The sequence below is a fragment of the Mustela nigripes genome, chromosome 1, assembly GCF_022355385.1.
Source record: "Mustela nigripes isolate SB6536 chromosome 1, MUSNIG.SB6536, whole genome shotgun sequence".
In the NCBI taxonomy this organism is placed as follows: domain Eukaryota; kingdom Metazoa; phylum Chordata; class Mammalia; order Carnivora; family Mustelidae; genus Mustela; species Mustela nigripes.
Genome location: NC_081557.1, coordinates 117,825,142 through 117,850,487, shown reverse-complemented (window position 1 = coordinate 117,850,487; position 25,346 = coordinate 117,825,142). Strand labels below are relative to the sequence as shown.

Sequence of the window (25,346 nt, the reverse complement as noted above, 5' to 3'; positions counted from 1 at the left end):
TATTGGAACCTGGGTGGCTCAGTGGGTTAAAGCCTCTCCTTTCGGCTCAGGTCATGATCTCAGGGTCCTGGGATAGAGACCCACATGGGCTCTCTGCTCAGCAGGGAGCCTGCTTCCCCCTTTCTCTCTCCCTGCCTCTTTGCCTACTTGTGATCTCTCTGTCTGTGTCAAATAAATAAATAAAATCTTTACCCCCAAAAATTTATTTATTTATTTGTCAGGGAGTGAGATAGAGAGCACAAGCAGGGGTAGCAGCAGGCAGAGAGAAAGAGAAGTAGACCCCCTGCTGAGCAAGAAGCCCAATGCAAGACTCAGACCCTGAGATCATGACCTGAGCTGAAGGCAGATGCTTAACTGACTGAGCCACCCAGGCATCCCTATAATGTATGGTTTTTATTCCAAAAGATTTTTTTAACTAAGCAAAATCACAAAGATTTTCTGCTATGGTATTTTTCTAGAAATATAACATATCCATTTTTAGCAACTTTTATGATTTTTTTTTCTTTTTGACTGGGTTTTAGCGATTTGATGATGATATAACTTGATGTCATTTTCTCCATACATGAGGCTGATTGACTTTCTTGAGTCTTTGGGTTTATGGTTTTCACACACTTGGAATTTCCATCTTTCATATCCTCAAAGATTTCTTTTTCTCTTCCAGCCCCTTTCTGATAATCCAATTACCTTTTTTGGCCACTTAATACTATCTCATTGCTCACTAGAGCCCAATTCCCTTTTCCCAGTTTTGTATCTCTCTGTGCTTCACTGCGGATAGTTTCTATTGTTGTGCCCACAAGCTCACTGGTCTTTCTTCTACAGGATATAATGTGCTATTGTTACCTACTAGAGGTGTTTTTTGGTCTGTTTTACAGATCACATTTTTCATCTCTAGACGGTTGATTTGCGTCCTTTTTATCTTTTTTTTTTCTCTTATTCTATTTCATGATTTTATTTTTAAAAAGATTTTATTTATTTATTTGACAGAGAGAGAGATCACAAGTAGGCAGAAAGGCAGGCAGAGAGAGAGGAGGTAGCAGGCTTCGCACTGAGCAGGGAGCCCGATGTGGGGCTCAATTCCAGAACCCTGAGATCATGACCTGAGTTGAAGTCAGAGACTTAACCAAGTGAGCCACCCAGGAGCCCCATATATCAATTATATACCCCAATCTATCTATATAATTTGTAATGGCTGTATTAAGGGTCTTGTCAACTAATTATATAGACTTGCTTTCTGGTTCTATTCCTGTTGATTTGTGTTTCTCCTGGTTACAAGTTATGTTTTTCTATTTCCTTGCAGGCTTAGTAATTTTTTCTTTTTTTGAAATTGTATAATTAAAATACAGGGTTATATTAGTTTCAAGTGTACAACTAATGATTCAACAATTCTGTACATTACCCAGTGCTCATCAAGATAAGTGTGCTCTTAATCCCCATTACCTACTTCACCCATCCCCCACCGACCTCCCCTCTGGTAACCACCAGTTTGTTCTTTGTATTTAAGAGTCTGCTTTTTCCCTTGGTTCATTTGTTTTGTTTCTTAAATTCCACATATGAGTGAAATCAAATGGTATTTATCTTTTCCTAACTGACTTATTTCACAAAGCATTATACCCTCTAGATCCCTCTATGTTGTTGCAGATGGTGTGCCTACTAATTTTTATTGGGTGCCAGATACTGATTTTTATAATGAAGTTGAATATTGTTGTTCCTTTAGAGAGTGTTATTCTTCATTATGGCACACTATTAAGTCTCTTACGGATCAAACTGATCATTTCAAGGCTTGCTTTTTTGATTCTTAGAAATCATATCAATGTACATTAAAGATAGAAATAAAATCATCATTTTGAACCAAAAAAAAAAAAAAGTCATCACCAAACCGAGGTCAACTGGATTTTCTTCTACATTATCTTCTAGGAGTTTATAATTTCATGTTTTATGCTTGGGTCATGATCCATTTTTAGCTAATTATATAATGTGAAAGGTATAGGTCTATGTATTATTTATTTATTTATTTATTTATTTATTGGTTGTGTGGATGGCCATTTGTTCCAGCATTGTTTGTTGAAGAGAATATAGTTTCTTCACTGAATTGCCTGGGCACCTTTGTCAATGACTAGTTAGCTATATTTGTGGTCATCTATTTCACTGTTTCTTGGTACCCTGTTCTGTTAATTGGGATTGCTTTAAATCTGTAAATCATGTTGGAAAGAACTGAGATGATAATAATATTAGTCTTCCTGTCATTGTAAATGAAACATATCTTTATTTATTTATTTATTATTTAGATTTTTTTTATTTCTTTCATCAGAATTTTTTAGCTTTCTTCATATACATCTTGTTCATATTTTGCTCAATTTATACTTTATTCTTTCATTTGTTTGAGGTAAATGGTATTGTGTTCATAATTTCAAATTTCAATGCTTTATTGCTGTTATATAAGAAAGCAAATGACAGGTTGCCAGGGTGGCTCCATGGGTTAAAGCCTCTGCCTTTGGCTCAGGTCATGATCCCAGGGTCCTGGGATTCAAGCCTCACATCAGGCTGTCTGCTCAGTGGGGAGCTGCTTCCCCTCTCTGCCTGCCTCTCTGCCTACTTGTGATCTCTTTCTGTCAAATAAATAAATAAATCTTAAAAAAAAAAAAAAAGCAAATGTCTTTTCTATATTAATCTTTATTCTGCAACCTTGCTATAATCACTTATTAGTTCCAAGGGGGTTTTTTTGGTTGTTGATTCTTTTGGATTTTCTACATAGACAGTCATGTCATCTGTGAACAGTTGTCTTTCTTCCTTCTCAACCTGTTAGCCTTTTATTTTCTTTTCTTGTCTTACTGCATTAGCTTAGACTTACAGTATGGTGTTGAATGGGAATGGTAACAGTGAACATTCTTGACTGTTTGCTGTTTTCTAGGATGCTGCTTGACATTATAATCTAGATCATTAACTTGGAACTCCCACTGTATCCATCTTAATATTTTTCAATCACATTTTTAATTCATAAGAACTCCTTTTTTTTCTGATTTTTCATTTTCACATCAACATATTCCTTTTAAATTTATACAATATCATGTATAATTTCTCTGAGGACACTAATTATAGGTTTTCTTAAAAGATATTTTCTGCACTCGGGCGCCTGAGTGGCTCAGTGGGTTAAGCCGCTGCCTTCGGCTCAGGTCATGATCTCAGGGTCCTGGGATCGAGGCCCGTATCGGGCTCTCTGCTCAGCAGGGAGCCTGCTTCCCTCTCTCTCTCTCTGCCTGCCTCTCCATCTACTTATGATTTCTCTCTGTCAAATAAATAAATAAAATCTTTAAAAAAAAAAGATATTTTCTGCACTCTATCTCTGCTTTCTCCTGAACTATTCCATTTGTTTATTATTAACCCTCTCTTCAATATTGCTCAATTTCTTCTGATTCTTTTGACACTTGGTTGACTGTTTATATTTATGCATAAATGACATTGTTCTGTATTGATAGTTGTTATAGCTTTCCTCTGTAGCTATGTGAGACTGTTTCTCCATTGACCGGTTCCCTGAATAGAATGACAGACTGTGCATTTTGATTAAGTTGTGTGGGGTCTTCTGAAGGTGCAAGAAATAAGTAAGAAGGTAATAAGACTGGCTCCCTTAAAAAGTGATACAAGGTTTGTAAAGCTAGTTGTACTGCCTGGGACCAATAATCATATTAGTTGCTATTATTGGCCATGGTGGTAGTGATGGTGGTTGTATCTAGATTTGTGAACTTCATACCTACTAGAACATCTAAATCTTTTCCAGGCAAAAATTACTATTTTTATGTAGCCCAATCTACATGCCAACCTTGTATATATACTGTCTTTATTCTTTACAGTAATTATTCAAGGTAAGCATACTATTTCCACTATGCAGATGGGAAAACAGGTTTGGAGTAAATAAATCACATTGCCTTTCAAACAGCTATTAAGCAGCAAAGCCAGAATTCCACACATTTCTGTGAGTTCCCAAAGTCAGAAAGTGCTCTCTCCACCACACCACTGTGTTGTCCCTCACACGCTATTACGGAGTCTGGCCTTTCTGCTATGATGCCTCACTGGTTGATTTTTTGAGCCTTAATTGCATGCTTTTTTCCTCTTATTTTAATTCAACTTGTTTGTTTCAGGCTTTCATTCCTGAGGGATTTTTTTTTTAATCTGACTCTGTTAGTTTTCCCCCTCATTTTATATGTTCTGATTATCTAATGAACAAAATTTTTGAGTCTGCATATTGCTGAGAAAATATTGACTAAAAAATGCTGAAGTTAGAACCCTGAAGCATGCCACTATAGTCCTTCCTCGATGTGAGATTTATCTATTATTTAGCACTACTCAGTAAGGTAGCTTACTTAGACAAATTTGCCTGGCCCTGGAATAACAAACCTTGCCCAGAATGAGACTTACAACAGGAATTATAAATAAATGAATAACTTGAAAAATCTCATCACAAGTGTCTTATTTTTATTACTTTCCATGCTTTGGAACAGAATGGGATCAGTCAGACTTCAAAGCCAGGTAGAATTGGTTTTTAAATATGTGGCTCCAATGGGGCACCTGGGTGGCTCAGAGGGTCAAGCCTCTACCTTCGGCTCAGGTCATGATCTTAGGGTCCTGGGATTGAGCCCTGCATCAGGCTCTCTGCTCAGCAGGGAGCCTGCTTCTTCCTCTCGCTCTCTGCCTGCCTTTCTGCCTACTTGTGATTTCTGACAAATAGGTAAATAAAATCTTTAAATATGTGGTTCCCTGTATGGTCTTGGGCAAGTCCTTAAACCTCACTGAACCTCAGTTGCTCTGTATGTAAAATGGGAGGAAATATGTCTGCTGTCAGGCATAGACATACTACATATAAAGCACATGGCATAGCCTCCAACCTTGAGGAAGAAGGAGTACTAGGCACTGTGCTAGTACATATGTTCATGTAATAGGCAAATCCTACAACAAAGAGTTTTATATATTAATTTTAAATCTCTGTGTCTCTGGACATCTGTGTCTCTAAACCCATTCAATAATCACAATTGACCCCAAAACATCAGGGATCTGAGACTTTTTTCTTCGTTTCTTTTTCTTTCTTTTTTTTTTTTTAATTTTATTTATTTATTGGACAGAGAGAGAGATCACAAGTAGGCAGAGAGGCAGGCAGAGAGAGAGGAGGAAGCGGGCCCCCCGCTGAGCAGAGAGCCCGATGCGGGGCTCGATCCCAGCACCCCGGGATCATGACCCGAGCCGAAGGCAGAGGCCCAACCCACTGAGCCACCCAGGTGCCCCTCTTCGTTTCTTTTTCTGTCTTTAATCTTTTCCAGCTTCATCTTTGAAAGCATAAAATAAAGCCAATTTTTTCCAGTTCAAGTATGTGCTCCTTGCCCCCTAAAACCTGGTAGATAAAGGTGCTTCTCTGCACAACCTTCCCTTCTGTTTACACATTCCATCTCTGGGTTGTGTTTAATAAATGTTGGAAAGATGGCTCAAAAAGACTGAATGATGGATAGTGTCTTTTTTTTTTTTTTCGAGAGAGAGTATGTGTGTATGTGCATGCACAAGTGGGAATGGGGTGGGGAGGTTCGGAAGGGCAGAGGGAGAGGGAGAGAATCTTATGTAGACTCCACACTGAGCACAGAGCCCAATGCAGGGCTAGATCATACAACCCTCAGATCATGACCTGAGCCCAAATCAAGGAGTCAAACGCTTAACCAACTGAGCCACCCAGGAGGCCCCAGATAGTGTCTTTTTAAAGAAGTCCAAGTCAAAGGGGTGCCTGGGTGGCTCAGGGGGTTAAAGCCTCTGCCTTCGGCTCAGGTCATGATCCCAGGGTCCTGGGATGGAGCCCCGCATCGGGCTCTCTGCTCAGTGAGAAGCCTGCTTCCTCCTCTCTCTCTGCCTGCTTCTCTGCCTACTTGTGATCTCTGTCTGTCAAATAAATAAATAAAATCTAAAAAAAAAAAAAAAAAAAAAAAAAAAGAAGCAGTCCAAGTCATGAATAGACAGACCTGGGAAAATACCTGTGAACTCAGTAAGAGAGAACAAATCTTTGAAGACAGAGATGAGACTCAAATCCTTGTTCTGCACCTCAGTTTCTTTACCCCCCTGCCTTCAGTGTCCTGTCTGAGGACGAGGAGGATGATGGTGATTCTGTTTAGCTCACAGGATCATTTTCAAGTTTCTAAGGTACAGAGTGTGAAAATGCTTTTACAAACTGGCAAGTACCATAGGGAGGCTAGCTGCTATTACAGAAAAGGAATTAATTCCCCATGTCAAAAACTTGCAAAAATATGATAATACATAAACAATATTTGTAGGGAAGATAGAAAAAAATTCATTTCATTTAAAAACAAGATCACCGGGGCGCCTGGGTGGCTCAGTGGTTTAAGGCCTCTGCCTTCGGCTTGGGTCATGATCCCGGGGTCCTGGGATCGAGCCCCGCATCAGGCTCTCTGCTCAGCGGGGAACCTGCTTCCTCTCTCTCTCTGCCTGCCTCTCTGTCTACTTGTGATCTTTGTCTGTCAAATAAATAAATAAAATCTTAAAAAAATAAAATAAAAAATTTAAAAATAAATAAATAAATAAAAACAAGATCACCGACAGGAAAACTACAAGCATTATTTATGAAGGGTTCATATGAAGAAATACCCAAGCAGGCCGTCTTTTTAATCTTTTTTACAAGTAATACTACAAAAGTGCAGCCAAATAAAGAAAGGGTCTTTGTGAAGTGGGGTTGGTGAACCTGTCTGCATCAGTATCACTGGGGATACTTGTTAAAAATGGAGACCCCCGGGGCGTCTGGGTGGCTCAGTGGGTTAAAGCCTCTGCCTTCGGCTCAGGTCATGATCCCTTGGTTCTGGGATCGAGCCCCACATCAGGCTCTCTGCTCAGTGGGGAACCTGCTTCCTCCTCTCTCTCTGTCTGCTTCTCTGCCTACTTGTGATCTCTTTCAAATAAATAAATAAAATCTTAAAAAAAAAAAATGGAGACCCTGGCACCCCACCCTGGCCCAAATATCAGAACTGCTAGCTAGGGCTAGGTCTTGGGAATTTGAAAACTCCCAGTTGGTTGTACTGCAAACCAAGGTTGAGTACAGTTGTGCTAAGGAAGCATGATTGACTCCATCAGGCAGTAGTGAACTCATGATTTGATCTCTTGTTCAATTTTTTTAAAGAAAACAATGCCAAAAAATTTAGAAATTAAAAAGTAGATTAAGACCCATAGTCCCATCAATACAAAGTGCAACAGTAGTTGTATTTATGTTTTGGGATAACAGAGACATGTTTTAATTATCATTACTGTGGGTTTTTTAAAAATATAAATTTGCATGCTGTCTCCAAATAAGGGAATTTTATTCACAGGCTAGGAATTATAACAAAAATTTAGATATCAACACGATGCCATTTTTCCTCATAAATGTCTACCAAATTTCAAGGTTCTCCATGTCAGCAGAATCAGATGTGGGTGACTCAGTCAACATGTGTCTATATTTTACTTAACACAGATTCACAAGAATGCTGTCTTCCTTCCTGAAGCTTGCTCAGCACCCTCAAACATTTTACCACTCAAAAATCTTTTCTATTAACCCTACCACAGTGGGGAGTAAATTTCCACTGTGGAAACATTTTTACTCTACAAAGTTGAAATAGCCACATGTGTGTCTCCTCAATGTGCCTGAATTGGCAGTCAGTTTGACCAAGAGCACAACTACGTTGCAAGTTTAATCACTTCTAGCTTGCCCCTGGCAGGGGTTCGTCCGCGCTGTAGGGGCTCTACGTGCTCAGCCAGGTGTCACAGCTCTGTATCGGGTCCTATACCAGTACTGGATAAATATGCTACTAGTATTTAAAGGTATCACCCAAGGTGGTAACTGCGGTTTCTTGAATAATTCCATCATACCCTCTACAATCCAGCCAGTGGAAAATACTCTTTCTTGAGCAAGGTTTCTATCTCTTTATCTCTGGAAAAGCACTATTTCTTTATATCCAAATACAACCCAACACTGGTAGAACTCTACATGGCATTTTTTTTCTTTCTGATCCTTTAATTTCTCGACTCCCTACTAACAAATGTGGAAGGAATGTTGGAATTAGAGCATCAGTATTTAGTAATATTTAGTAGCCCTTAATAGAAACATTAGTTGAAGTGTTGATGAGGAAGTTGGCAATGGAGAGATCAGACCAACATCACTTGAACCCAGATGTACGCTAGCATCATTAAAGTGGCATAGCCAGACAGTGTAAGCCTCCTGATAGTATGCGATGTGGAGCACATAGTCCTTCCATAAGGCATCTCTACGAGAGAAAGATGAACCTGGATCTAATGGAACCCACTGAGTTAACTCTATGTACAAGGAATAGGGAGATAGAGAAACAAGTCATTATAAGGGAGCAAAATCCAACATCCAGAATATTCTATAGGACCACCAACCTGGTTTTTACAAATGATGGCATGAAACTAACTAAAACGGGGGATGTGGGCTACTCTAGTAGAGAGAGAGACAGAACAATCATATGTTATGTATGAAGTTTGTTTGAATCCCAAATAGGACAAACCAACAGCAAGAAGCCATTTTTGAGACAATTGGGGGAAATATGAATACAGATAGGCTGTTAGATAATACCATGGAATTATTGCCAGCTTCATTAGGTTGATAATGACATTATGGTTATGTGAGAAATGTCTCCACATTTTAGTGATGTATGCAAAGTATGTGAAAGTGACATGGCATGTTTCAAGCCATTTGTTTCATTTCATTTCAGAAAGTTTCAATCCTTTATTTATTAAATGATTTGTCTTAATGTCAAGAAAGTAATGTACAATTATGGAATTGGGTGATGAGTATGTGGGTGTTCACTATTCTCCATATTTTTTATACTTTGAGAATTTTCATTAAAAATCATTTTAATCTTGGGGCGCCTGGGTGGCTCAGTGGATTAAGCCTCTGCCTTCAGCTCAAGTCATGATCTCAGGGTCCTGGGATGGAGTCCTGCGTCGGGCTCTCTGCTCAGCAGGGAGCCTGCTTCCTCCCTCTCTCTCTGCCTGCCTCTCTGCCTGCTTCTGATCTCTGTTTGTCAAAATAATAAACAAAATAAAATCTTTAAAAAATCATTCTAATCTTAAAAAATTACATTTGAATTGTCCTTTAAGATCTAGCTTGTGTTTCCTTCCACGTGGAAGTGATTTCTTCTTGCTGAGCTCAAAAAACATCTTTTCAGTATGTAATTCTGTCTACATTGAATTTGTAACTTGGGTATATGTCTCACCTCTATCCTGCCACAAGGACGAACTCTGTCATTATTTCTTCTCTCCGTCTTTGCCTGACACAGTACATGGTTGACAGCAACTGAATGAACACAAGAATATAGAGCTCTAAGAGCCAACACTACTGCTATTTCACGTTCACATGTGGAGGGAAATATGAGGCAGCCTCATTCAAGCTGAGTTATCTTGAAGTTGAGACTCGGAAAATGGGTTTCAATTCAAGTTCTTTGGCTCCTTTACTGATTCAGAGTCACAGGGCCATTACTATACTTTTCTCAACTAGGAAAGGGATGAAGCACTAATGACATCATGGGGGCAGGACTTGGAATTCCTACATGTTGGAAAAGACATAAAGGAAGAGAGAACTCACTGAAGGGAAGCCAATATCTCGTCATGGTGGCGAACACCTGGGCTGAGCCCTGGCTTTGCAGATAGGCTCACCTGTTCCCCCTTGATGCTGCCCACCCATGCCTGACAGGTCAAGTCAGAAAGGTAAAGTTTTTAGCAAATAACAAGGCAAGGTTTCCAGACTGCAGACTTAGGAGCCAGTCAGAACTGCATGTAAGGCCCACCCCACAGCTTGACCTGGACAGACGCTTTCATGTCGCAAGTTCATCTCTCTATAGAAGGAAAGTAGCAGTGCCTATCCCACACTGTTACTGAAGAGATTATTATTGATAAATTGTATATGCAGAAAAATAGTAAATCATTTATCAGACACTGACTTGAGACCAGACACTTTCTGAGATGGCCTAAGAGCCTGTAATAACTAATTTAATCCTTGCAACACTCTGTTGTAAGTAGTTATTCTCACAAAACTAAGAGACAGAAAAGCTGAGCAACTTTCCCAAGGATACACAAGTAGGAGATAGCAAAACCAGGATTCAGAGCTCAGTATTCTTGTCCCCTGTGCTGTGGTCTCCCTCAAACATGACAACAAATGTAGCATGTCTGGCTTAGTGTCTGGCACCCGGGAAATACTTAAGACGTTATAGTATTTGCTATTTAAAAATGTAAACCAGAGTCAATCTGACAACTTCATGCATAAGACTTTTTTTTTTTTCCAACCAAATCATCCCCCTGCCTCTAAAATAACATGTCTGGGCTTCTGGAGCAACAAGTGTAGGTGGAGGGACTCAGAGTCATCAACACTCTTCTGGACCACACAACAGCCACCATCTCCATTGGCTTTGTGCACCCCTCCCCACCAAACACCTTGGCTTCCAACACCAGGGCCTCAGAAACCCCTCCTAAAAAGAGGTGGTAATCCCAGTGCATCCCAGGGCCATCTTTGGGCATCATAAGGCTCTGGAGAGTGAAAGTGTCACCCAAGTTGCTCTAGGCGTCTTCTAGTTAATATTTATTTAGCACTCTCTATCCTCTGTTCTTTTCCTGCTCTCATCTTGTTGGTTTGCATGACAACCATGAAATTTATGTGCAAGCTGTTAGTCTTGACCTTTAGAAAACCTACATATTTGTGTTTCACTATCCCAAAACATTTTCCATATGTTGCATTGGAGCTTGAGCATGTCAGCTGGTTGAAAGAACGTTCTCAGCATCACGGGGGCCGGTGACCGCCTGCTAAAAGCTCAGTCTTGGCAGAGCAACCATTTTTGCCTGGATAGTAGTGTTTGCACAATTGGTTTAATACTTCGGTGCATTTTTCTCTAATTTAACACAAATAGTCATAGAAATTGCATCCATAATGATGGGTGAGCTCCTAATTTAAAAACATCTATGAGAGGCTGAAAATAGATGGTGAAGATATGCCAAATAGACAAGACATAATTGAGAATTTCATAACATGGCTTAATTCTGCAGACAACTGCTCTTTACCCACAAAACAACAAAGTCAATTGTTTGATTTTTTTTTTTTTTCAGCATTCACCATTGAGTATGCTTTTTCAGGAAACCTTTATTTATGAAACAAGGAAAAGTTTCATACCTCCCCTTATAGATAAGGAGACTGAGACTCAAAGAGATAAAGGGGTTTCCCCAAGTTCACACGGCCATATATAGGTAGTTTTGAGCCCAGGTTCCTCGAACCCCCAGCTACCTGCACTGCACCAGGGAGTTGGGAGAAATCTGCCTGAGTGTGCCCAAACTCCAGAGGGGCACACAGCCCCCAGACCTCTCCACTCCGGTAGCAACCCCAGAGGTTTCTCCTCTGGATGGAGGGCTTCTGAGGCACCTGGCAGCCCCCACGGAAAAGACGATAGGGTATCTGAACCTAAACCTGAACTATGGGTTAAGGGTGAGGGAGCTTCAGGTAGGGCCACTTGTGCACCTGCTTTGAGCAGTGAGTTCCAGACAGTACCAGGCAGAGAACAGCCTCCAGCTTCTGGCCCTTCCACCTCAGTGTGACCTTAGCAAGCCACCTCACCACTCTTATCTTCAGCCATAAAATGAGGATATTTGTAACCAGCCTATCGATGTTTTCATGAATATCAAATAAATCATATACGCCAAGTGTTTTTCCACCTGTGGACTGCTGGGCAACTGTAAATACAGGGTTTCTAATTTCTCTATTTTTAGTTGCTCCCTCCACCACATCCCCTGTCAGGCTGAGGCTGTGGGCCTGTCAGGCTTTGAGCATCTCCCCTGGGGCAAACACTGACCTCCCTGCTCTGGTCAAATTCTGCACGGGGGGGCTTGAATCCATTCCAAATAAACAAACAGAAATCCCTTGCCTCACCTTCCCCTCCTCTTGCTAGCCGTCCCCCACTACACACACATACACAACACACACATATGGGCACACTCGCGACATTGATACATGCACGGGTGCACATGTGTACACCCTCTCACCTTCTCTCCCTCTCTGTGTCTCTCTCTCACACCCACACAGACACACAGACTCACACATTTCTTCCACCCATCCTCTGTCCTTCACCACTGGAAAGGAGGCCAGTGTCTTCTCAGTGCAAGAAAACCACCTGGAGCCACCCAGGACACGCATGTGTTACACTTTGGTTTTGCATGGACTTCTGCATTTCCTGGCTCCGCCCAGCCTGAAACTGTTAAAATATCACAGCAGGGGGGCAGCCCCAGCCCCCAGACACAGCTCTAATCGTCAAAAGGCCTCCTGAGTAGCTCTAGTCCCCAGTCAGAGTCACTGGGGTAGAGGGACCCATAGAGAACCTATGTATGTACAGAAACCATGGAAAGTCATCTGTATATACACCGCTAAGGAGGTGAAAGACAAAGAAGTACGAGTAGTGGGTAATTTGATTTCAGGAATTTTACTTTCTGTCAAGTTGTTTAAACATTCAATTATGTTGTTTAAGTGGACGAAAATGTTTGTCAGGAAGTTTAAAATTGGTGGCAATATGGCTGACCAGATACGGCTGATCATTTGGACCGTGGCAGAAGCAGAAGTCCAAGTTGGAAAAATTCTAGAAGCTGCTGCCTGCTGACCCTTCATTGAGCCAGGAGGTCGGGAGAAGTTAGGAAAGGCATGAGGCTCAGGCAGCCCTCATGGCTACTCAGTGGCTGTTCTTAAGAACTGGGGATGACCCTGGCTCCAGGCCTCATGCCTCTCTGTTGCTGGTCCAGGCACTGGTATTCTCTTTTTTTTTTTGCTGGTACAAATAATATATGCTTCCTATTAAAGAATTCAAGGAACATGTAAAATTATATGAAAGAAGGTAATAAGTTACATGAAGTCCTATCACTTGAAATAAACAACATTAACATTTTAAGAAATATCTTTTGGGGCCACAATATGTGCGTGTGCGCGCGCGCGCACACACACACACACACACAGAATTTTTGTAATTTGCTTTTGTTTTGTTTTTCTCATTTTCCGCCTCCCTTGTCTGTCTCTACCTCCCCCACCAATAATGAAAGTAAACAACTTTGCGTTCATCCTCCTAAACCTCTCTTCATGTAACATAAAAATGTATGCGTGTCTGCATAGAGGTTTCTTTTCTCATTCTTTGGTATTTCCAAATATTGAATAATTTTATGCACCTCTGTGCATCTTGCTTTTCTCATGTAACAGCATGTTCTAGAAAAGTCCTTTTAGCTTCACTTGTAAAGATGTAGTACATTCTTTTTAAGAGTTGTATAATATATTAGAGATTTTAGAGTGCATTTTTATTCAACAATTCCCCAAATGGTGAGCAGTTACAGAGTTTTTTTGTTTTGCCTTTTGTAGCTACCAGTATTGTTGCAATAAACATTTTTATACTGCATATATTCCTACATAATGATGTTTGATTAGTCTCTGAGATTCCCAGAAGTGGGATTGTAAATTTAAAGATATATGTATTCTTTAATTCTAATAAAACTGGAAAAATTTCTACACAGTCAGTAATATTTCATATTTTATTTGTCTGATAAATATCTATTAAGTCCTTACTCCTTGCCAGGCAATTTGGATTAAAAAATGAGTTAAGATAAAGATACCAACCTTCACTGAGGGTTGATCCTAGAAATACAATGGGTAAGAAGAGATGAATGAAAGAACAGTAATTATATTAAATACTTTTGTACCAGGAATGTATGAAAATGTAATTCTCCCTTGCTTTCCCATCAACAATTGGTATTATCATTCCTTTTATTTTTTCCCCAATCTTATTGGTGTAATGTGAATATTTTATCTTAAGTTGCATTTCTTAATTTGCATTTAATTTAACATTTTTCATGTTTGTTTATCTAGTGGGATTTGTGTTGGATGAACTGACATTCACAATCTTTATTCCTTTTTTTTATTGAGTGGGTCATATGCTAGACCATATTCTTGTTTAATTACATGAGCTCTGTGTATATTATAAATACACATTTATCTGCAGTATGCCTTGCAAGTCATTTTCCCAATCTATTGCTCAGGTACTGACTTCATAATAATTTCTTTAACTATAGAACACCTTTCGCTTTTATAAATTTGTATTTTTGCTATCAGTATGTCTTTTTGTCCTTTCAGCATCTGACTACCCTTCATTGTTCATTGTTATTTCCAAACTCTGGGTCAAATATATAGTCTCCTAAATTTTCTTTCAATTAAATTTTTTTTAACTTTTTAATATTTTTTCAGTACATGTGGAATTTATTTTTTAATATGGTGTGAGGTAGGGGTTCGATTGCTTTTTCTTCTAGGTAGACAGCCACTTGTTAAATGTCACTTATTAAAATCAACCATCAGTTCTCCTTTGAAGTAAAATGTATCTTTTTCATATATACAATTCCAAATGCTCTATAATCTGTTTGCATGCTTATTATTCTGCTCCATTGATAATATGTCTGTTCTTATTCCAATTTTATGCTGTTTTGATTACAGTCTACTTTATCATTATTTTAAAGCTAGATTAAAACTTTATTTGGTCAAAGAAAATTTCAGATAATTTTATCCAATTAAAAATTGTAATTGTTGGGCACCTGGGTGGCTCAGTGGGTTAAAGCCTCTGCTTTCGGCTCAGGTCATAATCCCAGGGTCCTGGGATAGAGTCCCACATCTGGATCTCTGCTCAGCAGGGAGCCTGCTTCCTTCTCACTCTCTGCCTGCCTCTCTGCCTACTTCTGATCTCTGTCTGTCAAATAAATAAATAAATAAATAAATCTTTTTAAAAAAGCTAATTTAATTATATTAGGAACAAGAAAGAGGACATAAGAAAGAGACGATGTTGAAATAATTACATGACATTACTACATAAAACTTTATGGCAACAAACTGGAAAATGTAGAGGAAATCAAAGATCTATAAATCATATAAATCATCAAAATGGTGCAAGGGAGAGGAAAAATGGGAACTGACAAATTCTTGTAGAAGAAATTGGAAATCTACTTAAGGACCTACTTTTTATAAAAGGACCCCTTGGAGTTCTAAATAGCCTTTAAAGAAGAGAGTCCCAAGGTTATTAAACAGTTCAAGACCATAGGAAAAAGGTGGACAGTTCCCTTGTATGTTATAAAGCCAGCATTATCTTGGTGCTAACTCCTCATACACAGAACCCGTTCAGGAATATTGATTCTCATTTGAAATAAAATATTGGCAAATAGGATCCATCCATGTATCAAAAAGACTAGTGAACTGTAACCAAACAGCTTTTATTTCAGAATGAAGAGAAGTTTCAGTAGCAGAAAATTTATCAACAGAATTCATCACATCAACATATTAAATTATCATATTAAAAGATACTCAATAAGTACCTGATAAAATTTAATATCAATTCTTTTTTTTTCTCTTTAAAGATTTTATTTACTTATCTGAGAGAGAGATAGGGAGAGTACAGAAGAAGAGTGAGAGGGAGAAGCAGACCATCTGCTGAACAGAGAGCCCGATGTGACATGAGGCTCAGTATCAATTCTTAATAAAAACCCATAATCCCTTGTGCAAAATTCTGATACCAAAAAAATATCTCTAAAAACTGAAATGTTGGCCCATAACTTTGGTACAAATTTCATTTAAAAAGTCCCATTCTTTACAAATGTGAAGTATTGCAAGGCCTTTACCCAAAGCATACCTCAACTAAGTATTCATGGATAATTTATTGTGGCTCTCTGTCCTGTATTTAAGATTATTATAGTCTTCCTTTTCTTCAAGGAGAGTTTGAGGAAAAGTAATATGAGACATGTGCTTTCACCTTTCTGGAAGAAAAGCACCACTGCATTTCATTAAATCTAAGACAGCACTCTTTGGAAGGCTAGCATTTATTTTATGTATGACTGACAAAGGGAAAAAAAGATGCTGCTAATTACTTTATGAACCATCACTAGTTGTAAAACACATCATGGTTTCAGAGATACTTAAATGTGAAAAAAAAAAAAGGTGGGGTGCATCTTGGAATCAAAGAAATGCTATGAACACCTCCAAAAGCAGTCAGGAACCCTCCACCAACTGCACGGCCCTTCAGACAAGAGCAGGAACTCAAGGTCCTTTCCTCTAAATGTCTGCCTGTTGGGGATGGGCCAGGTGTGAGGTGGAGTGGAGTAGCCAGTGGTCAGCCAGGACTCCAGAGTTGGCTCTTCAAAGGTTAAGTGACCATGAACCAGCTATGGAACATGTCAAACTTCAGTCTGGGACAGTGATCACGCCTATTTACGCTTACTTTAAAGTGGAAAGGATGACGGAGACAGGGTTTGGGAAGTTCCCGGTCAAGTGTAAGCTCCTCTTAAAGAACCAGCCCTGGAACGGAGGCAGTGCTGATGTCCTGGTGACGCTGCCTGTGGTCTCTAGCATCTTTCCCACTTCCGTCGTTCTATGATCCTTTACCCAAGAAGAATCTTGGCTGTATTTCTCTCACCTCTAAGGAAGTTTCTCTGAGATTCCTGAGAAGAGGCAGTTGGCCTCAGATGCCTGAACCATCCCTGGGGCCTGAATTTATAGCCTCTCACCTGAAAATCTGAGACGGAAAGAACCTCAGCCATGTTCTTACACGGGCTGGGACAGGGACGTGACCTTCCCATGTAATGCAGACTGTGGCAAAGTGAAGACTAGAACCCAGCCCACCAGAATCATCATCGGACACTTTCCGGATGCCAGGGCTCCTGTCCCGAGGGCACTGGGGTCCACCCCAGCAGTTTCTGGCAGTTTGCTCAGGCAGATGATCTCTGTGTCCTAAACCCAGTCATTCCTTCTCTCTGGACCACTTCTTCCTGCTCTGGGGGGAAAAAGACAATGCCAGCTTAGCCTGCCAGATCCCCTAAACGGATTCCATGTTCTGATTTTGACTTTCATTGCCCTCCCACTTCCATCCCTCCTCCTCTTCTCTCTAATTGGCCATCCCGAAGGGGCTGGGGGAGCTCTTCTGTACTGAGGCTCTGAAGGCCTACTCACGTCGCCAGTCTGCTGTGTGTTCTCCGACAGGATGGGAGTGGTGAGCAGCAAAAAGCAGGTGACGGAGAAGAGTAAGGCCCGATGGAGTCCTGTGAAGGTCAACACCCAGAGCAAAGATCCCCCACCACTGCCACCCTTGGTGAGTGATGGCTGTTCCCAGCTGGAAACGGAGGGGGAGGAAGAAGAGCAGAGAGCACATGCTTGTCTCCAGCCAGCACCAGGGCCATCTCTAAATAATTCAGGGCTCTGAAAAATCTGCCCCTTGCCCCTGCCACCAAAAGTGGCAGCCACCTCATGCTGGTGTGGCAATATAGTAGGAGATGTTTAACAGCCAGAGTGCCATGTTTACCCTGAATAGCTGTGTGCTTTGAAGCAGGTTACTTAACTCCCCTATGCCTCAGTTTCCGCATCTGTAAAATGGGTATAGTGAAAGTGCCTTTCTGATAGGGAGGTAACAACATGGGATGTATATACAACCATGCAATTCCGTAACATACTACCCTTCGAACAGAACCGGGCATGTGTAGTCCCCAGTAATTCTTAGCCGGTTCTTATTTCACAAGGGCAGCCTTGAAGAGAAAAAGAAATCAAAAAGATCGAGAAGAGGGTGTGGTGGGAATGGGTCTGAGGCACTTAGCAACGTCTGCTGCCCCCACCCCTACCCAGAAGCTCCTGGACAACAGTCCCCTTCCTAGCACTGCTGCCCACCTTCCAAGGAGTTACTCTCCAGGAATGAGGAACCCTAAGACTAGCCACATCTCTCCAGCAAACCCTCAGCTTCCCGTGGAACCTGAGATGCTGTTCTGGCTTGTTTACAGAACACTTAGAACCCTTCCACAGAGGGTACTACATTCCAAAGAGGCATTTTTAGATGTCTATTTGTGACACTCCCCTTCCCCACCTGGCCACCTATCCCTTTTTGGTTGGGGGCAGTTGGGAGTCATGCCTGGAACCTGCTCTCTTGCTCTGCCTCGGGGGGCACATTCAACTGTTCATCAATTTAGTCCAACGGTGACCTAATGGGACGTAGGATTGCTAATCCCATTTCTTAGACAAACAAGGCATTTTATCTGTGTCTCAACTTAACACAGAACACTGAGATGCTTGTTGAATGAGTGAATGATGGCTCGATGACTTAGACTGAGTAATATCGCCAAAGTTACATGGTAATAAGTTATAGAGGCTGGAATATTTTAAACTTTATTTTTTTAAAAAAGACTATTTATTTATTTGAGAGAGAGAGCGCGCAAGCATGAGCAGGGGCAAGGGTCAGAGGGAGAGGAAGAAGCAAACTCCCCGTTGAGCAGGGAGCCTGACATGGGACTCGATCCCAGGACCCCAGGATCACGACCCCAGTCGATGGCAGATGTTCAACTGACTGAACCACCCAGGTGCCCCAGAGTTTTTAACTAAAAAAAAAAAAATCATATGACATATTCTAATTGTGGAGAAAAATTATAAACACTCGTTATCCCACTAGCCAGTGATACCCAGAGTTAGTGCTACAGAACCCCTGTTCCCAGACCCTATTGTCGATGTTATTTATATGACATGTTTATATTTTCAATGGAGCCATACTGTATGTACCATGTGGCAAAATGCTGCTTCAAAATTGTGTTCAATAAATATGGAAGACAAACAAAAAATACTCATAACATGTCCATCAGATTAAAAGGATAATGAAATGAATACCCAGCACAGCCCCTTTGGTCTTCAGGAGCAGTGACCATTGTCCCCACCCAAGTCCATCCCTCACCCCAGGCCCCTACCTGAATGTGTCCATCATTCCTTAGCTTACCGTTTTGTATCATCATATGTGCATATACTCCTAAAGACTGTTTAGTTTCTTCTGCCGGTTGTGAACTTTTGATCAAATCAAACAGCCTGTATTCTTCTGAGACGTGGTTGTCAGATCTCCCATTACATCTGTGACCTTCATCCACGTTGATGCGCATATCTGGGCTCAGAAGTTGCCACAGTGGCGTAGCATTTCCTTGCATGACTGTGCCCCAGTTTGCCTATTTTTCTGTCATTAGTCCTAAGGACAATTTCCACATTTTACAATTCTTATGTATTATTGTAGTTTTGCTGGGAGCATTCTTGTGCATGGTTCCTGATACACTACAGAAGTTTCTCTACAGGGTGTATACCTAGGGATGTATTTGTTGAGTTTTAGGGAAATACGCCCTACAGAGCCCCTGGGTGACAGGTGCAACAGCCTCCCAGCCCAGGCCTTGGGTTTGGGGGATGTGGAACTACTGCAGCGTGTGTGTGTGTGTGTGTGTGTGTTTGTGCTGCAGGTGCTGTTTAACCATCTGGCTCCTGCACCTCCGGACACGTGTCCAGACCAAGGTAAGAAGGGGCTGCTTTTGAAGCCGAGGCTCTCCAGGCCATCTGCTCTGGGCCCAGGTCTGTGCAGGCAGAACAGGGGCTCAGCTGGGAGAAGCTTCCTGGAGAGGACAGGGGAGGCCCTCCAGGGTCAGAGAGGCAGAGGCTATGGGGGGAGGCACTAAACCAAGCATAGCGAGGGGTGTGGCCCAACTCTGCCCCAGGCTTCAGCTGCCCAAGGAGGGGGGGCCCCCTCCAGGAATCAAGACCCAGTTCCTGTATCTGAGCCTGGGTGTTTTTTTGTGTTTTGTTTTTCAAATAAGAACTACAAACTATAAATGAGACAAAAAGAAAAATGTTACAATAAATACAAACAGCATAAAAAACAAAACTAAGCTTTCTTTTTTTTTTTTTAAGATTTTATTTATTTATTTGGCAGACAGAGATCACAAGTGGGCAGAGAGGCAGGCAGAGAAAAAGAGGGGGAAGCAGGCTCCCTGCTGAGCAGAGAGCCTGATGCGGAACTCGATCCCAGGGCCCTGGGATCATGACCTGAGCCGAAGGCAGAGGCTTTAACCCACTGAGCCACCCAGGTGCCCCCAAAACCAAGTTTTCAAAGATTCTAAAGCCCCACCCTCAAAGGGTGAGGGCCGATGGGTCTGCATATTCCCTCCTGCCCTGAGTCTGTTCCTAGAAAGATAGAAAGCTTTATCTTTCTCCGCAACTTCCCCACTTTCCAAAGCTGCTGCTGGCCTTCTGACCACTGACGCCACCCTCCCTCACCCCGTCTCTACTGCCACTCTGGTGGGTAGGACAGTGGGGGATTGTGTAATGAGTGACCATGGCCCTCCTGGGTCAGGGGTTTGAAGCCTGGGGAGGCGGGTGTGACTCACAGGACGGTCCCTTCCTTCAGAACTGGCTTGCAGGAGCATGAGGAGCTCTGACAGCCTGGGTCCCTCATTGTCTCACCTGGCATGCACTAAGCAAACAGTACCCACTCTGTCCAAATACTGGGGAGGCTATAAAATTGAGTAAGACGTGGCTCCTCAACCTGAGAGAGCTCAGAGTCTGTCAAGCTCCCAAACAAAATGCTGAAACCAGATGTTTCTCATCTTGGTGTTTCTCATCCTGCTGGGACTCACGACTGATTACCACAAGGCTCATCCTTCATTTCCTACTTGGGGGGAGGGGGGTTGGCGGTTCACGGCCCCAGCAAGGAAGCCCTGGGCAAAGCAATAAACTAACAACCTTTGATGCAAAGACTTGAATCTTAGAACTGGAGGTGGGGGGCATCGTCATCTATTCCAATCCCCTCTTCCCCCCATGGGGAAGTGACTAGCCATCACACCACACATCGGTGACAAAGTTGAGTCATCCGCTCCCAGGTGAGCGAGGTGGTCTCCAAGTGACCTTTTCCAGTGGCTCTTGGCTCCCCAGAGCTAGCAGGAAAGACCTCCTTACTCACAGTGGCCATTCGGATGTCCATTCCTGGGACTAGCAGCAAGTCAGGGTACCACCTTCCAGGAGCACAAGGCCACAGTTACAGGTCAAGGTTATAGCAGCCACATTCCCAAGACCACTACCCTCTTTGGAATAGAGGTGGGGAGGGGCAGCTGGCAAAGAGGAAGAGAAGGGAAGCTGATGTGACTTTGAAGCAATAAGGAATCAGCCAACACTCATTCCCAAACTTGGGATGGCAGCCTTCAGCCCAGTGCAGCCAATCTCCCTAAATCTTGGGCTAGCCAGTCCCTGAGAGGGTAGCTCTGGGCCTTAGGGCTTTCATGTGGAGACCAGAAGGGATGACAGGATGGACTCTAGGGGCAGCCTGTCCTTATTCCCGGCAGCAAAGTTAGAAGGTCAGTCTGGTAGACAGGAGATTCCCCTGCTGCCTCGGTGAGGGAGAAAGCACACCACAGCTTTCCCTCTGTCCCTGTGTCCTCCTGACCTCATGGCAGCCAGAGATGGCCCACAGCACAGACTCACCCAGCCCCTGCCCTCACTCTGCTGGGCCCAAGCGGTGCACATCTCTTCCTTGTTCCCTCTAGAGGAGCACTTTGTGGTGGCCCTGTATGACTACAGCTCGGTGAATGACAGGGACCTGCAGATGCTGAAGGGGGAGAAGCTGCAGATACTGAAGGAGTAAGTTCCTGGGATGCGGTCCTGTGGTCAGGGGACTCTGAGGCTCCCTATCACAGTGGGACAGCCACCCAGCCGTCCAGTCCAGTCACCCACCATTTCTTTTTACCTTGACCCAGTTTTCTCCTTCGATCTACCATTCCACAGTCTTTCTCACAAGGTGGCTTCCACTCACTATCTCCCACTTCACTGTCAAAATCATACTTCTCCTTCAAAACTACCTCCAACATCACCTCCTCCATGAAGCCCTCCTGATGGGCACAGCGCTTGCCTGGCTGCTCTGCCACAGGTTTGTGTGTCTCCCTTGCCAGCCAGAACCTCGCACAGGATTCTGCTCATGAAATCATCTTTACTTAATTTCTAGGGCTCCCTCTCAGAAACTCCTCCAAAGTCTGCTCTCTCTCTAACGTCGGGCTTGTTCTGTGGAGCCTGGAGGTTCTGCTTTTGTTCTTGAAGTTCTGCGATGGCCTTGAGCCCAAAGCACAAAAGCCTCGACCTTCTAGGCACACGTGGGCTGCCCGGCTCCTCCTTTGGGCAGCATCTCTCCTCCTGCTATTGTCTTTCCTGTCTGGTCCCGACGCACTCACTAAACTCTCAATCTGTCCCATTAACCAAGAGGAAGGCTACTCACGGAAGACAGGGGCCCTCTGGCGTGGTCAGGCTGTCTGGACAAACTCTTCCTCTGGAGTCTTCACCAACCCCTTCCTCCCTGGACCAGTCTGTGAGATGCTCAACAAGTTAGCACCTCCCCACTGAGCAACTCATACCAGTTCCTTCTCATCTGCCCTCTGCATCCTCTGCCTCAGGGATGAGATTGGAGTTGGGGAAGGGCTGTGAGCGCCCCCCAGAGATACCCACAGGAGTCACTATGCCATTTTGGTTTTCCCTTCTCTGTAGAGTTGGAGACTGGTGGTTGGCCAGGTCTCTCATCACTGGAAGAGAAGGCTATGTGCCCAGCAACTTTGTGGCCCGAGTGGAGACCTTGGAAGTGGAAAAGTAGGTGGACACACGGAGGGCCCTTCAAAGCCGAGGCCCACTTTTTGCTTCCCCCCTGGGGGCTGCTGGGCAGGGAGGGGTCGGAAAGGGACTGAAAGGTGAGCCTCTGGGAGCATAGCATGGAGGGAGCTAGAAAGGGGCTGCTGGGGAAGTATTATCCACAGACCCAGACAGCCTGGTGCTCAGGGAACTACTTCTCTGTGCTCACCTCACTCTTCCCATCTGTGAAATGGAACTGCTCCTCCCCTGATTTATTTGGATGTAAACGTCCCTACAGGCCCATGACCTTGCAAGCTAACCTTGAGGCACGATGATCAGCCCCCTCTCCTTCAGGGCCTCCGACGGGCAGGACTCAGGGGTACTCACAGCGTGGTGGCCTCGCTCAGAATTGGCCTCCAGAAAGCAGTACTCCTCAGAACCCTCATAACCCACTTCTGCACAGTACCAGTCACTCATTCCCTCCTACAACATGCACTGAACAAACAGAACCCAGACTCTGACTCTGTCCACATGTGGAGAAAGCTGTAGAAATGAGTAAGATGGGGCTTTTTCCCTGAAAGAGCTGAGAGTCTGTTAAACTCGTGAGCAAAGTGCTGGAACTGGGTTAGTGGCCTTACCTGGTATCCCTCATCCAGCGATGGTCGCCCTTGGGAGGATGTTCTGTCTGGCACTGCCAGGCCTGCACCTCTCCCTGGAAGAGTGTATGGGGTCATGGACACTAACTTCCACACTGATTGGTCCCTGCTTGAGAGGAACATGGCGGGAATCTGTGCTCTGAGGGTCTCAGCACTTTGTGGAATTCAGACTTGACCTCAAGGAGGATCAAACAAAGAGCACCCAAAAATGTTCTCAGTTCAAGAAAGCAGTAAGTCCATCCGCTGATGGGAAATAAAAAGAAAAGGAGGCCCAGGGGCCAAAGGGCATTTCATGAATCAAGATGTGAGGAGTGTTGTTATTTCAGGGTTAACCTGAAAACAGGAAAACGCTATTTTGGGGGGCAGGGGGGTGTACAGCTTAGAAGGGGGGCATGGATAAGAGTATTCCAAGGAGTATGTTCAGCCTCTGAGATCTGCCTGCCTTTTCTCTTTCCCAGATGGTTCTTTAGATCAATTAGCCGGAAAGATGCTGAGAGGCAGCTTCTGGCTCCAATCAATAAGGCGGGCTCCTTTCTTATCAGAGAGAGTGAAACCAACAAAGGTAAGCATGGTGCCCAGTGCAGTCCCCAGGAAGACCCCTCCCACCCCTGAGGCTGCTTCTGGGAATGCCAGCCAGGGGAACCTAGAGGCTTCCGGTCTCCTGTCTCCCTTTCAGTTCAGGCCCTGCCTGGCCAGCCAATCTAGTGTCCAGAAGCTGAGTGTGAGGCTATGGTGCCAACAGGTGTCCATTGGCTGGGCTGGACATGAATAGGGTGCAGGTAAGAGAGGCAGCTAGAGAGCTGCTCCCGTCCAGGCCACTGTGCATCGTCTCTGGCTCAGTGGGGACACTGAGGCTGGTGAGGTCTGAAGAGAGGGAGAGACCCAGAGCCACGTTTTGGAACCAAAGGATTTGGGAGCCCATAGACCCCTTAGAAATCATCTCAGGCACCTGGAAGGTGACAGAGTTTGGAGAAAGGCCCGTGGCTGGGTATGAAAGACTGGGGTGGCCATTGTGGAGAATGGGGAGCACGCATGCATTCAAACCCCCCGATTGACCAAAACATTTCTGCCACCGCCCGCAGGCCACCGGGCTTTCTCTTTCTCTTTCATTTGGTTTTCTCTCCTTCTTTCCTTCTTAAAGTTCCCTTTGTTATGACATATAAAGCATACAAAACTTGCATAAATTATAAGTGAGCGTATAATTACAGGAAACACCTGTGCAGCCACAGGAGAGCGAACATTCCAGACATCCACAGCCCTTCTCACCACTCCACTTGTGTGACTCAACCTACCCCTCCCCCAAGAGAAATCATGGCTATCTCAACTCTTAAAGAAATTCTCTTTTCTTTTTCTTATTTTTTTAAAGATTTTATTTATTTATTTGAGAGGGAGAGTGCTCACAAACAGAGGGAAGGACAGAAGGAGAAGCAGACTCCCCACTGAGCAGGGAGCCCAATGCCAGTTCTATCCCTGGACCTTGGGATTGTGACCTGAGCTGAAGGCAGATGTTTAACTGACTGAGCCACCCAGGGACCCCAACTTTTAGGGAAATCCTTTCTTGCCTTTCCTTATGGCTTTACCACCCATGGTTCCCATATTCTTCAACTTGATGCAAGTGGAATCATACTATTTTTATTTTTATATGTCTTGTCCCTTCCACTTGACATTGTTTGTTACAGTCTATATTAATTTACTAGGCCTGCTGTCATAAAGTATCAGAAACTGGGGTGGACGGCTTCACAGAAAGAAACTGTGTCATGGTGCTGGAGGCTGGCAGTCCTAGATAGAGTTGGTGGCAGGATTGGTTTCTTCTGAGGCTTCTCTCCTTGGCTTGTAGATAGTCACCTTCTACCTGACAGACCTCCTGACCTGGTCTGTCCTCAGTCTGTGTCCTAATCTCCTTTTCTAATAAGGGCACCAGTCATGTTGGATTAGTCAACCTGTCTCCCCACCAACGACTTCAGTAGTTACCTCTTTAAAGCTCCCATCTCCAAATAGAGTCACATTCTGAGCTACTGGAGGACTTCAACATAGGAATTTTGGAGGGACACAATTCAGCCCATAACAGGTACCCTCATGTTGTTGAGGACAGTGGTCCGTTCACATTCACTGCTCTACAGAATCCAGCATATGAATATTCTGTAAGCTGTGCCTCCTTTCTGATGTTGGGAGACATACGCTGTTTCCAGCTTGCAGCTATTATGAACGGGTTGCTCTGGACCTTATTA

At 43.3% G+C, this 25,346-nt stretch overlaps 1 protein-coding gene across 3 annotated transcripts in view; it reads left to right on the top strand.

Annotated features, from left to right (window-relative positions):
• Window positions 1-25,346, top strand: part of BLK (BLK proto-oncogene, Src family tyrosine kinase) — a 70,909-nt gene that overhangs the window by 33,120 nt on the left and 12,443 nt on the right. For all 3 annotated transcript variants that reach the window (XM_059372164.1, XM_059372154.1, XM_059372157.1), the window contains exons 2-6: window positions 17,054-17,162; window positions 19,324-19,375; window positions 21,397-21,490; window positions 22,385-22,483; window positions 23,577-23,680. In XM_059372164.1, the coding sequence (XP_059228147.1) occupies window positions 17,055-17,162; window positions 19,324-19,375; window positions 21,397-21,490; window positions 22,385-22,483; window positions 23,577-23,680 (457 nt within the window). In that variant the 5' untranslated portion in view covers window position 17,054. The remainder of the gene's footprint in view (window positions 1-17,053; window positions 17,163-19,323; window positions 19,376-21,396; window positions 21,491-22,384; window positions 22,484-23,576; window positions 23,681-25,346) is intronic.